This window comes from Octopus bimaculoides, chromosome 20 (assembly GCF_046866305.1).
Source record: "Octopus bimaculoides isolate indiv1 chromosome 20, ASM4686630v1, whole genome shotgun sequence".
Classification (NCBI taxonomy): domain Eukaryota; kingdom Metazoa; phylum Mollusca; class Cephalopoda; order Octopoda; family Octopodidae; genus Octopus; species Octopus bimaculoides.
This window is the reverse complement of record NC_142947.1, coordinates 13,947,316-13,961,957: the sequence shown is the minus strand read 5'-3', so window position 1 is coordinate 13,961,957 and position 14,642 is coordinate 13,947,316. Positions and strand designations below refer to the sequence as shown.

General features: G+C 38.3%; 1 protein-coding gene across 7 annotated transcripts in view; it reads right to left on the bottom strand.

Annotated features, from left to right (window-relative positions):
- Positions 1 to 14,642, bottom strand: part of LOC106882430 (transmembrane protein 143) — a 34,485-nt gene that overhangs the window by 5,929 nt on the left and 13,914 nt on the right. For 5 of the 7 annotated variants that reach the window (XM_014933108.3, XM_014933106.3, XM_089338033.1 and 2 more), the window contains exons 2-5: positions 11,643 to 11,821; positions 8,136 to 8,295; positions 4,156 to 4,350; positions 267 to 867 (exon numbers count right to left, since the gene is read on the bottom strand). In XM_014933108.3, coding sequence (XP_014788594.1) covers positions 267 to 867; positions 4,156 to 4,350; positions 8,136 to 8,295; positions 11,643 to 11,803 — 1,117 coding nt within the window. In that variant the 5' untranslated portion in view covers positions 11,804 to 11,821. The remainder of the gene's footprint in view (positions 1 to 266; positions 868 to 4,155; positions 4,351 to 8,135; positions 8,296 to 11,642; positions 11,822 to 14,642) is intronic. The other 2 variants (XM_014933107.3, XM_089338034.1) reach the window with 1 other exon arrangement.

Sequence of the window (14,642 nt, the reverse complement as noted above, 5' to 3'; positions counted from 1 at the left end):
CCTGACGAAGGCTGGAGGGTATATCAGCCGAAACGTTGTGTTAACAACAAACAAGATGAGGACGAATATCCGTCAAATGTAGATAATGTAAATAATATGAATTTGATAGTTCAACAAACAGTTTGATGAAATAGATATGAGACTCAAAAAGAAAAGTAAGCTTGACATGTTCAACAAAAAAGCCTTGAAGGAATGTGCTCCAGCATGACCACAGCTTAACAACTGAATCCAGTAAAAAGAGCAAAGAGTAAAACAAATATTCTTACCCAATTCCAAATTAGATGTTTCTCTTCTCTGTTTAGCATGGAGAAATGTGTAGATTAACATTGCTTCCTTGAAACTTTCATCTTCAGCTCTGTCAACCAGAAGTGTCAGCAGACTGCGATTATTGGCCAAGTTTTTATAATAGAGCATTTGTGACAATTTGACTAGATAAGAATTTTTCCTGTTCTTGTACACCGTCCATATTCTTGCGGCTATCAAAGACAATATTAAAGCAGTCACGAATGACCACTGAAAGTTCAACTCCACTAATGTGGTGAGGGTTTTGGCAACTACACCAGTGATAGCAATACTGATTGAAGCAGTAATAATTCCTTTATCTAAATGATTCAACTTGATTCTGCAATCAGGAAGCAGCATTTCAAGAGCATCTATTGGAATATCTTTAAAGCCCTTTAACACAAGTTTGGTTTCTCCTTTCAGACGTAATGCCACAATCAATCTTCTGTAGTAGTCCGGATGTGGAATGGAAGACTTGGGAAATATTTCCCACATTCTGTTGTACCAATTATTTTTTGTTACCACAGTGCTTAGGCCAAGTGCCCAAAAATGTAATATTTCATACTTACGAGGGTCAACTTGAATCTATTGGAGAAGAGAAAGAAATGGAAAAAATATTGTAAGTGACTTTAAAATAAAATGTCAATATTGCTATGAAGCTACAAATGTCACTTATATAGAAATTCATGAAGGAGGTTTTATGTGGTTGCTTGACATGATAGAAAATGCAGTCAAATTTCCTCAAATTACAGCCTACCTTCTTAGAAAAGGAAGGACACATTGGACTCTGCAGTTCACTACCTGAAAAAATGAGATGGGCATATAATAGTAGCCAATCAATAATAAAAATAGATTTAAATATCCCATTTTTAATCTGTTTCTCAGGTGTTACGCATACGATGAACTTCGTTAAGTTTCTTATTTCTTTATTGCCAACAAGGGGATAAACATAGAGGGGACAAACAAGGGGATTAAGTCGATTACATCGACCCCAGTGCGTAACTGGTACTTAATTCATTGACCCCGAAAGGATGAAAGGCAAAGTCGACCTCGGCGGAATTTGAACTCAGAACATAGCGGTAGACGAAATACTGCTAAGCATTTTGCTCGGCGTGCTAACGTTTCTGCCAGCTCGCCGCCTTTGTTAAGTTTCTGTCAACCAATTCTAGTCATAAAGCATTGGCTGGATTGGGATTATAGCAGAAATGTAGAAAACAGTTACCCATAATCATAGTTTTATAAAATTCACCTACACATAAATGACACAAATAAAACCTTCAAGTTGGCAACAAATAGTCACATAATATAAGATTGTTAAAGCTACATCTCAAAGATGAAGTTTCCTTTACCAGATTTAAAAACGTTTCAACTCTGATCAATTTGTGATCCTCTATGAAGTGTAAACCAACATTAAGTACAGCTCATATATCTGGCACAAGCTCTGGCTTACCATGCCACCTCCACACACACTAACACAAAGATCCAAGATCACATCTTAAATCTGTACAAAAAGACTTGCTCACCAACATGCGACAGCCACTGGCTTACTGATGTGCAGCTGCTTCTCTCTAGCTCTTATATTGCTACAACAATATCCTCTGTTCTGCTGAATAACTGTCTCATCTTCTAGATTTATAATTCTCTCATTGTAAATGTTTTTCCTGCAGGCATCAACCAAGAAAAATTCAAAATGAGCATCACAGACATCAATCTCACCAATCAGGGAAGTCTTACGAAGGTTATGAACAGAGACAAATCACTGTATTTATTCGTATATAATATGCAGGTTTTAAAATCTAAATTTTAGGGATGTGTATTATACATGAGAACTAAATGTTATTTGTTCTTCTCCAACACGCATTTTTATAGATGGGGGAAGAAGCACGGAGAGTGTGATAGCTAAAATAAAAAATAGGATGGAGGAAATTCAGAGAGCTGTTACCTCTATTGGCTATAAAACAATTTCTCTTTCCAAGTGAAAGGAGGATTGTATGATGCATATATATGGACAACAATTCTACATGGTAGTAAGACCTGGGCTCTGAATGCAGAGGATATGTGAAGGTTAGAAAGAAATGAGGCTAGTATGTTCCGCTGGATGTGTAATGTAAGTTTACATGTTCGACAGAATGCTAGTGTTTTGAGAAAGAAGTCAAGCATAAGAGGAATTAGTTGCTGTGTGCAAAAGAGAAGACTGTGCTGGTTTGGTCATGTGATGCGGATGGATGCCGACAGCTCCATAAGGAAGTGCCAGTCTCTCAAAGTACATGGAGAGACATAGGATGAAGTACTGAAGAATGACCTCAGGACATTGAATCTTTCAGACAAGATGACAAAGGGCCATGATGCCTGTTTACATTCTGCATTATGACTTATTTCCTTCCATACTAGTTGACTATTCACAACTGATTTTACACTAGATATTTTTTACAGCCTACACCTGTGAATATCGAATTTCCTTATAGTTTTTAGGATAAAGTTTTATAAACCTAACTAAAACTTTCCTTTTTCTATACATTATAGCACTAAAGAATTAACGTGTATAATACATGAGATTTTTATTCGGAGATTTTATGGGACATAATTAATGGTGCATATTATATACAAATAAATATGGTAATGGTAAAAACAAGTAAGCTCATATGAAATGAGCATAGGGAATATAAACCAGGTAAGCACACACAAGTTAACCAGAGGGAATAACGGCAGGTAAGCACACACAAGATAACTATAATGACCAGAGGGGATAAAATAGGATAATCACACACAATGACCAGAGTGACCAAAGGACTGAAAATAGGGAAGAAAGAATAAAATAAGCACACACAAAATGACTAGGATGACCAGGGGAATTAAAACAGGAGGGGCACACACAAGGTAGCCAGTTGGGTTAAGAAGAGGTAAGCACACACAAAAGGACCAGACTGACCAAAGGGAATAAAGCATGTAAGCATGCACAAGATGGCCAGAATGATCAGAGGGAATAAAATAGGTAAGGAACCACAAGTTGAACAGAATGACTACAGGGAATAAAATAGGTAAGGACACCCAAGATGACCGGAATGATCAGAGGGAATAAAATAGGTAAGGAGCTACAAGGTGAACAAAATAACAAGAGGAAATAAAATAAGCAAGGACATCCAAGATGACCGGAATGATCAGAGGGAATAAAATAGGTAAGGGACCACAAGTTGAACAGAATGACTACAGGGAATAAAATAGGTAAGGACACCCAAGATGACCAGAATGATCAGAGGGAATAAAATAGGTAAGGAGCTACAAGGTGAACAAAATAACAAGAAGAAATGACATCCAAGATGACCGGAATGATCAGAGGGAATAAAATAGGTAAGGAACCACAAGTTGAACAGAATGACTACAGGGAATAAAATAGGTAAGGACACCCAAGATGACCAGAATGATCAGAGGGGATAAAATAGGTAAGGAGCTACAAGGTGAACAAAATAACGAGAGGAAATAAAATAAGCAAGGACACCCAAGATGACCGGAATGATCAGAGGGAATAGAATTGGTAAGGATCCACAAAGTGACCAGAATGACTAAAGAGGATAAAAGCAGGTAGCACACACAAAAGGATCAGAACGACCAGAGGGAATATAATAGGTAAGTACACACAAGATGACCAGAATGACCAAAGGGAATAAAAGCAGGTAAGAGCACACAGGATAAGCAGAAGAAATATTAGCTGAAAAGCTTTATAAAGGATTATGATGACAGAAATATTTTAATTAACATTTTCAATAAATATTACAAATTATCATTATTATATTAATCATAATCTAGACATTTTAGAAGTTTTATATTAAGGATCTCAATCACAGAAAGCATAGAAAAACAATTAGCCTTATTTACCCTTAATCCTCCTTTAATTGGACTTTCCATTAGGGATTTTTCCACCAATTTATCTGAAAGTTTGTGGAAGTTAGCTTTCTTCAGGAGTTTGTCCAAATGTTGAATAACTAGTTCTTCTTTGTCATTTCTTTCTTCCTCACTTAAATTCCTCGTTTGAATTGTGTCTTTGTCGGGATTAATAGGATCAAAAAGTCTCTACAGCAAATAAAACAAAGATATTAAAAGCAAAGGTATATCTTAATAAAGTTAATTGATAAAAGTTGAAGAGACTAAAAGTAGACAACGTAAGAAGAAATAAGTTCAGTAAAGGCTTTCTATAGATTTGCAAAAGAGACTGCTACGGTACAGTATAAGATAGGACCCCTATTCCTGCCTAATGGCTCACTGACTGCAGATCCCACATGGATAAGTGAAGTGCTCAGTACACAATTCAAGAGTGTCTTCACTTCTCCTCTGAGTCACATGCAGATAAAGAACCCAGCTGATTTCTTTGACAATAGCACTCAACAGAAAAAAAGACTGCATCCATTACCTACATTGACATTGAAGAGGAAGATGTAATAGCTGCAATAAATGAAATGAGCTCAAATTCGGCAACTGGCCCCGATGGTTTCCCAGCTGACCTCTTAAAGTCGTGTAAACAAGAACTAGCAGGACCACTCCGGATACTCTTCCAGAGTTTCCTTGCAAATGGTAAACTTCCCCAAAAAGCTGAAGGAAGGCACCATATGTCCTATCCATAAAGGTGGAAGCAGAGCAGAGGCTGGGAACTACAGGCCCATCTCTCTGACTTCACATATTAGCAAAGTCATGGAACGAATTGTCAGAAGGAGATTGATTGCGTTCCTAGAAGAAAATGACTTGCTGAATGAGACCCAGCATGGTTTCCGTCCAGGTAAAAGCTGCCTCACGCAGCTCTTGCAGCATTATGATTGGGTCCTGAAGCAGTTACTTGACCATTCAAATGTTGATGTGATATATCTCGACTTTGCAAAAGCCTTTGACAAAGTTGATCATGGCTTGATATGTCACAAGCTGCGAAACCTTGGCATAGCTGGTAAATTAGGAGAGTGGCTGCATGACTTCCTGAATGGTAGAAGTCAGACAGTTGCAGCCAATGGAGAACTATCTAGGGAAACACAAATGTTGAGCGGTGTTCCACAAGGAACTGTTCTGGGGCCACTACTGTTCATAGTGGCCCTTCTGGACATGCCCACGGTCACTCGGAGAGCCACTGTCACTAGCTATGCTGATGACACAAAGATATCTCAGGCAATAAAGAATCCTGATGATATTGTAAGCCTGCAGAATGACCTAAATGCAATATATGAGTGGGCAGAGCAAAATAATATGCAGTTCAATGCAAAAAAATTTCAAGTACTGTGCTACAAGACCACAAGTGCCTCCCAACTGGCATACACAGGACCTGGAGGTACTGCAATCCCAGAACCACAAACAGTAAGAGATCTGGGCATCAACATGTGTAGTGATGCATCATTTCACATGCACATTGTCAAGTTGACAGCAAAGTGCAGACAACTGGCAGGGTGGATACTGAGGACATTCCGTACAAGGGATCAAAAAGTCATGTTGACTCTGTCGAAGACATTTGTTCTGAGCCGCCTAGACTATTGCTCTCAGTTGTGGTCACCACACAGTGTTAAGCGGACAGCAGAACTCGAGGCAATTCAGCGGCACTATTCAAAAAAGATCGCCACAGTCCAACAGATGAACTACAGGGAGCGTCTGAAGGCACTATAGGTCTCTACTCCCTGGGGCGCAGGCGGGAGAGATATGTAATAATATTCATATGGAAAATACTGGAAGGACTGGTGCCAAACTTTGACATCAAGTACTACAGGAATGCCCACACGGGTCGCCACTGCATGGTGCCAAAGGTGCCGTCCACTGCATCTCACATAAGAACGAGATACTGCAGCAGCCTCGGTTTCAGAGGACCTCAGCTCTTCAATGCCCTGCCAAAACATTTGAGAGACCTGCAAGACATGGATGCGGAGGTATTCAAGACAAAACTCGACGCTTTCCTCTCCACGATACCAGACAACCAATGGCTCGAAATGAGACGCAGTTTAGGGCAGCAATGTCAAATTCTCTTATACACCAGATGTGCCATCAAAACTCTTGATTGGACCATATCAGGTGGGGGAGAAGAGTCATGCAAGGAACGTGTGCGAGCCATGTACAGAGATGCTGCCAGTAAGGTGAGGGTTGGAAATGAGTACAGCAATGAATTCCGGGTAGAGGTAGGGGTCCACCAAGGTTCCGTCCTCAGCCCCCTCTTATTTACCGTAGTCCTCCAGGCAATCACAGAGGAGTTCAAGACAGGTTGCCCCTGGGAGCTCCTCTATGCTGATGACCTTGCCCTAATTGAGGAGTCACTATCAGAACTAGAGGAGAAGTTTCAGGTGTGGAAGCAAGGTCTAGAATTGAAGGGCCTTAGAGTCAACCTAGCTAAAACCAAAATCCTAATAAGTAGGAAGGTAGATAAAACACAAACCCCTTCAGGTAGATGGCCCTGCTCAGTATGTAGAAAAGGAGTAGGTAGTAACTCTATAAGATGTACCCGGTGCAAGCTATGGACACATAAGAGGTGCAGCAACATCAAAGGCAGGTTAACTAGCAAGTTAGTTTTTGTTTGTGGCAGATGTTCAGGTGCAATAAAGACTGCAAACAAACAGGAAACAACTTCTATCTCATTCCAGGGTGAAAAACTAGAGGTAGTCGATAGCTTCCGCTATCTGGGCGACCAAGTTAGTAGTGGGGGTGGGTGCGCTGAAAGTGTAGCTGCTAGAATAAGAATAGCCTGGGCAAAGTTTAGAGAGCTCTTACCCCTGCTGGCGACAAAGGGACTCTCACTCAGAGTAAAAGGCAGACTGTATGACGCATGCGTACGAACAACCATGCTACATGGCAGTGAAACATGGGCTGTAACTGCTGAGGACATACGTAAGCTCACAAGGAATGAAGTAAGTATGCTCCGTTGGATGTGTAATGTCAATGTGAATACCCGTCAGAGTGTAAGTATCTTGAGAGAAAAGTTGAACATTAGAAGCATCAGTTGTGGTGTGCAAGAGAGACGATTGCGCTGGTATGGACATGTGGTGAGAATGGATGAGGATAGCTGCATGAAAAAGTGCCACACCCTAACAGTTGAGGGAACCCGTGGAAGAGGTAGGCCCAGGAAGACCTGGGCTGAGGTGGTGAGGCAAGACCTTCGTACATTGGTCCTCACCGAGGTGATGACTACTGACCGAGACCTTTGGAAATGTGCTGTGCGTGAGAAGACCCGGCAAGGCAAGTAAGATCGTTGCCAGTGCCCCTGGACTGGTTCTTGTGCGGGTGGCACATGAGATGCACCATTTTGAGCGTGGCCGTTGCCAGTACCGCCTGACTGGCTCCCGTAGGATTTTCGAGTGAGATCGTTGCCAGTGCCCCTGGACTGGCTTGTGCGGGTGGCACATAAAAGACACCATTTCGAGCGTGGCCGTTTTCGTGCGGGTGACACGTAAAAGCACCCACTACACTCTCTGAGTGGTTGGCGTTAGGAAGGGCATCCAGCTGTAGAAACTCTGCCGAATTAGACTGGAGCCTGGTGTTGCCATCCGGTTTCACCAGTCCTCAGTCAAATCGTCCAACCCATGCTAGCATGGAAAGCGGACTTTAAACGATGATGATGATGATGATGATATGCATGTCTATGTACATTTGTATGTTTTTGATTTTGCAAACTGAGATTCTTTTCTGCCTTGGGTGTGTATTAAAAAATGTGGTCACCCTACATATTAATGACGCAAGAATAGGCCAAGGTAGGCCAAAGAAAACTTGAGATGATATGACATCAGACTTGAAGAGATTACATAGAATGTTTCATTGCAGATACCACCAACCAATTTGAGAATAAAAAAAAAAAAAAAAGAAATTTGAATAATGTTGATAATCTAAAATGATGTTTTATTTACCTTAATATCTTGCAAAACCCCTTGATATTTAGTAACGATGACATTATCAAGGGCTAGAGAAAATTCTACAAATTCTCCATGAACATCAGCCTGCAGTAGGTTTCCATTGTGCATAAGATGTTGAATGACAGAGTAACGTGTAATTGGGATATAGTGTTCTCTAAAAAAGTAAAACAGAATTCATAACAAATTTAAACCAACATTTTTCATTTAGAGCAAATTAAAATGGTAATATTTTAAGAAACAAAAAGAAACTACACTTACATAGCCTCAAATAGATTGTAAGATGGAGAGCTGAAAAAGTTTTCCCCTCTAAAACTAAATGTTGTAAATAACTTTGGCTGAGGAGAGGAGATATAATGAGGTTGAAACACTGAGTATTCCAAAGTCCCCTTACCCTTATGAATCAAGTGTATTATGAACACACATTTACCTCAAAGAAGTTGTTCTCCTGTGATGAAGTGAAATACAATAGTGATTAGCATATACACATCTGATAGCATATACACATCTGATAGCATATACACATCTGATAGCATATACACATCTGATAGCATATACACATCTGATTCTCACCATTCATTGTGTATATGGTGATTTATTATCAGTTGGCAGATATAAGGATGCATCAGTAAATAAACTATTTGCTGAATGCATAAATAAGAGGCACAAACTCTTGTTAGATTCATTAATCAAGGGTAGCTTTGGCTGAGGTGACACAATGGAGTCAAAACCCAGGGTGTCCTAAAGTCTCCTTATACTTATGAATCAAGTGTGTTATGAAAACACATTTATCTGAAAGGAGAAGTTGTTCCACAATGCCAAACTACAACAGCAGTTAATATATGTGATCATATATATTCTTGCTTACATATTATTATTATTAAGTTAGGATCTCATAAAGTAATGATGAATCCCTGTATCGCCAAAAACAAAACTAACAGTTTATCACTTAGTTTCTTTTAGTTGAATGGGTTGCAGTTGCTCTGTAAATCTTCATTATTTATTTAACACCTTTCTTTTGTAAGGTTTGATGTAAGTATCTGATTGCATCAAAATGAATTATTAATTACTTATGTCCCAAACCACGCCTGATTGGATTCTAGATTAAGATTCCAAACAAATTCATTTTTAATGCAAGAAATATTAGGTACGTTTTGTGTATTTTAGACATCTTTTTTATTTTTCATTTAACTACATAACAGTGCAATATATAATAGATATTTCTTGTTACCTCTGCCAAATATGGACAGCTAGAGCTATGGAAATCAACATTTTATAAGAAATGTCATAGTTTAAAAGTCAGAGATACTGACTTCCAGTCAGCTCTAATTAATTAAATGATTTATTATCATGCATAATGAGGCGGTGAGCTGATAGAATCATTAGCATGTCAGACAAAAAGCTTAGAAGCATTTCTTCCTGCTTTTACTGTTCAGGGTCAAAATTTCAAAAGGTTGACTTTGTTTTTCATCCTTTTGGGAGTTGATAAATTAAGTACCAACTAAATACTGGGGTTAAGGTAATCAGCTTACCCACTTCCTTAAAACTGATGGCCTTATGCTAAAATTTGAAACCATTATCACACATTACTGCATTTCCTGGTTTTAGAATAAGTGACTAATAGTGTTTGTAAGAAGGGCATCTTGCTGTAAAATATTTCTTCAAGAAAACCCCCAATATGTCCCTTCAACTTTCAAAGTTCTGTCATCTACATACTCTCTGCCTTCTTTTTATTAAGAACCTAATTACCTGTAATGTGTTTAGATTGAAAACTTACATGTCTATATGGGTGAAGCCTTAGTGGTAAGAAGTTTGTTTCATAGCCACATAGTTCTAGGTTCAGTCCCATGGTGTGGCACCTTGGGTAAGTGTCTCCAACAATTGCTTTGAGCCAACCAAAATCTTGTGAGTGGATTTGGTGGACAGAAACTGAAAGAAGCCTGTGTATGTGTGTGTGTGTGCGCACATGCATGTGCATATGTGTGTGTGACTTTGTGCTTGTCTTTGTCCTTCGCCACTGCTTGACTATTGATGTTGGTTTGCTTACATGCCCATAACATAGCAACTCAGCAGAAGAGATTAATAAAATAAACATCAGCTTAAGAAAAGTAAGTACTGTTGGTGATTTGTTTGATTAAACACTTCAAGATGGTACCCTAGTATGGTTGCAGCCCATTGAAACAAGTAAAAGACAAATGACAAACTTCTTCAGTTACCCTAAGCCATAACCTCTATTCAAATACAAAGTCTATCTCCAACACTAGTTATGTCATCATGATAGGGCCCTAGAAATATTACTGAAAACTCATTATTAGTTTGTCGTCATCAATCCTTTAGTGACATCACTGTACAAAACTTGTACAGTCACATCACTGTACAGTGGCTACTTTTAAGAAAATTAACCCTAATTTTCTTTCTGTACAAAAAGAAGTATGCTGTTTGGACAATATTTCCCTGGCATTTATGAATCATATATGATACAATCATCAAAGTAACTTGGGACTTATGAAAGGAAAGCTTTATATTATCCAGAAGAGGTAACTAAAAGTTTGAAAAGAAGGACAATGTTGAGTACAAACTTATGAAAATGCTTTGGGCAGACAAAGTGTTAATGTACAATTTTTTTTATGGAGCTGAAACTTCAGATTCATAGAAGAAAAACAGCATGCCTTTCTCACCAGCAATATAAGATTAAATAAAGCGACAGAAACTAGCACTAGCAGCAAAAGAAATGCAAGACTGTGAAAGAAATTCAGAAATGCAATGGGGATTATGTGAATCTAAATTCTGCAAACATAAAAGTGTGAATGTTGATGAAGACAAGTAACAGATATCAATAGATTGTATATTATCCCATCCTATTGTATCTCTGCCAGTCAAAGTATGAGAGAGAACATGATATCGGTGCAGTCATGATTGTGTAGTTAAGAAGCTTATTTTGGAACTACATGGTTTTGGGTGCAGTCCTACTGCATAGCACTTTAGGCAAATGTTTTCCACTATAGCCCTAGATTGACCAATACTTTGTGAGTGAATTTCATAGAAAGAAACTATGTGGAAGCTTGTTGTATATATCATCATCATCTTTTATCGTCTGTAGTCCATGCTGGCATATCCTTCTGGCTTGCCAGCTCCTGTCAAACTGTCCAACCCATGCCAGCATGGAAAACAGACATTAAATGATGCCCACAAAGCGTCAATTGGCCTAGGGCTATAGTAGATATTTACTCAAGGTAACCCAAAACCCCATGGTTGCAAAAGCAAGCTTCCTAGCCACATAGCTATGCCTGTAAACTTTCTAGATTCACTTTCCAGCCTACGTGTTTCTCTGTTGATGTTGACTTACAGATGTTCAAAGTGAGCATCAACTGCATCAAACTCACCGACCTTGTGAAGCAGGGAGGAATGTGTGCAAAGGTCGGGGGCACCTTCTCCTAAATGAATTATGTAAAAAACAAAACGAAAGAATAGAAACAAAGAATGATCAAGTAAGATAAAAAATACCTGTAGCATTCAGATGAAGAACTGGTATCTGTGCAAAAAGATCGTGCAGTGAAGATGCTAGGCAGTGAGAAATTTGTTGAATAAATGTTTCTGGTTGCATGAGCAAATGTGCAACAACTTGAAATAAAAATTGGTTTACTGCAAGCATGGGTGCTAGTCATGACACTGATATTATCTGCCTTGAAAATAAAATAAAAAAATATATATACATATCTAAAATGATGTCTTAAGGGTGAATTTCATTAGAATTCAGATTACTCTGTTATTTATTTACATTGTTTTGAATTAAGCATGCATTATCTTGTGTGTTTTGAGAATGACATTGTAGGGTAAGTGTGAGAGGCTGGTTCTGGCCAGTTCAAACATAAAACAAGTAGAATATCTGAGTCAGTTTAACCCTTTAGAATTCAGATTATTCTATTAAATGTAACACTTAACTATTCACAATGTTTGAATTTATCCTGCATTTTCTTGTAGCCTCAAGATTTTCATTATGTGACTGTATCTTTTTTGGACTAACATTGTAATTGTGAAAGGCTGGATTTGGCTAGTTTGAACATAAAATTGGGAAGAATAATTTGGCTGGATATGGCCAGTTTAAATGCTAAAGGGTTAAATGCTAAAGGGTTAAATAACATCTTTATATTTGAGTAGTATAGTTTGCATGAAGTATTGTCTAATATATATATATATAAATGTCTTCAATTATTATTTTCTTTTTATATAAAACCAAAAGAATGCAAGTTATAAGAAACAATACAAGTTGATAGTTTGCACTTTTACTTTGTATTTCAGCATTTCAGGGTCAGAAGCCCTTCTTCAGGAAATCTTTGATGAAATGGTGTTATGGTGTTGTGAGCTGATTGACCATTTCTTTGACGATTTCCAGAAGAATGGGTCCTAACACAGAAATATTAAAATACAAAGTGAAAGTACAAACCATCAACATGTATTATTTCTTAGAACTTGAATTCTTTTGGTTTAGTAATAAAAAAAATATTACATGGTAAGAAGCTTGCTTCCCAACCACATGCATGGCACCTTGGGCAAGTGTCTTCTACTATTGCCTCAGGTTGACCAAAGCCTTGTGAATGGATTTGGTAGAGGGAAACTGAAAAAGACTGTCAGCATTGGTGTTGGTGCTAGTGCCATGTGAAAAGCACTGATGTTGGTGTCACATAAATAGCAATGGTGCCATGTAAAAAGCACTGGAGCTGGTGCCACGTAAAAAGCATGGGTGATGGTGCCACGTAAAAAGCACCCAGTACACTCTATAAAGTGCTTGACATTAGAAAGAGAATCTAATAGTAGAAACTAAACCAAAATAGACTATGCGACATGGTGCAGCCCTTAGCCTTGCCAGTTCCTGTCAAGCCATCCAACCCATGCCAGCATGAAAAACGGACGTTAAATGATGATGATGATGATTATGATGTGTGTCTTTGTGCCTGTGTTTGACCCCACCACCATTTGACAACCGATGATGGTGTGTTTACGTCCCTGTAACCTAGTGGTTTGGCAAAAAGAGACTGATAGAATCAGTTCCAGGCTTAAAAAAACAAAACAAAAAGAATTTGTACTAGGGTTGATTCATTTGACTAAAAGTTCTTCAAGGCGGTGCCCCAGCATGGCCACAGTAATGACTGAAACAAGTGAAAAATAAAAAGTAATTTATGCTTATGTATTTGTTTTGCAAGATTCTTGATGTGAAATCGTGTGTTGAAACATATTGTTATATATGGGGATGGTCATATTCTTTTTTCTTTTCTTTTTTTGTCAAACGACTATACATAGTGTATTCTCGTTCTTCACTTCAGCATTATTATTATTATTATTATTTTTATTTTAGAGTCCTTTGTCTGAAATCTTTTGTCACATGTCCTGTGACCTCTTCAACAGTTCTCCATCCCACGTGTCTCCTCCAGTTCTGTTTAATCCATTCTAAATTTCAGACAAAGGACACTAAAATAAGAATAAATGAATATAAAGTGATTGTGGTTATTTGGCAAAAAAAAAACAACCAAAAAAACCCAGAAAAAAAAAATCCTAAAATAGGATCTTTTTGGTTTGACGGGCAAAACAACGGCACTAATTTTATTCAAGGGAAAAGATCCCATGACACCGTTGTTTACATTCCACGGCATTAATTGTTTTCACCTCAATAAACGTCAGTGATTGGTTGAAATTACCGAAATACGACAACTTTTTACATGAAATAACTTCGAATACAAAATTTTTTATCTGTTCTATAATACAAAATATACAAGTATACGAAGTTTGAAAGTGTTTCGGTACCAAAAGTACTACATAAAACATTAATGAAAAATGTTGCCCGTCAAACCAAAAAGATCCCGAAAATATAACAAAAAGGGTTAGCGTTATAATAATCCTCTCAAGTAGATTTTAAAAAGTTTAAATCTTGAAAAACATTTCCTCTCAGAATCGTACCCGTGTATTTTCCACGTGGAATTAAAAATAAATAAAATTAAAATAAACAATTAAAAAATAAAACAGAGAAAATAGTTAAAAAAAAAAAAAGAATGAAAAGCGAAAATGTGAGGTAAATTGTTGTTGGCACTCCGTCGCTTACGACGTGGAGGGTTCCAGTTGATCCGATCAACGGAACAGCCTGCTCGTGAAATTAACATGCAAGTGGCTGAGCACTCCACAGACACGTGTACCCTTAACGTAGTTCTCGGGGATATTCAGCGTGACACAATGTGACAAGGCTGACCCTTTGAATTACAGGCACAACAGAAACAGGAAGTAAGAGTGAGAGAAAGTTGTGGTGAAAGAGTACAGCAGGATTCGCCACCATCCCCTGCCGGACCCTCGTGGAGCTTTAGGTGTTTTCGCTCAATAAACACTGACAACGAAACCGCGATCCTATGACCACGAGTCCGCTGCCCTAACCACTGGGCCATTGCGCATCCACTGAAGTAAATTAAAATGTTTAAAAAGCTAGTTTTCTTCCCTTCCATCCCAAATCGCAACTTCCGT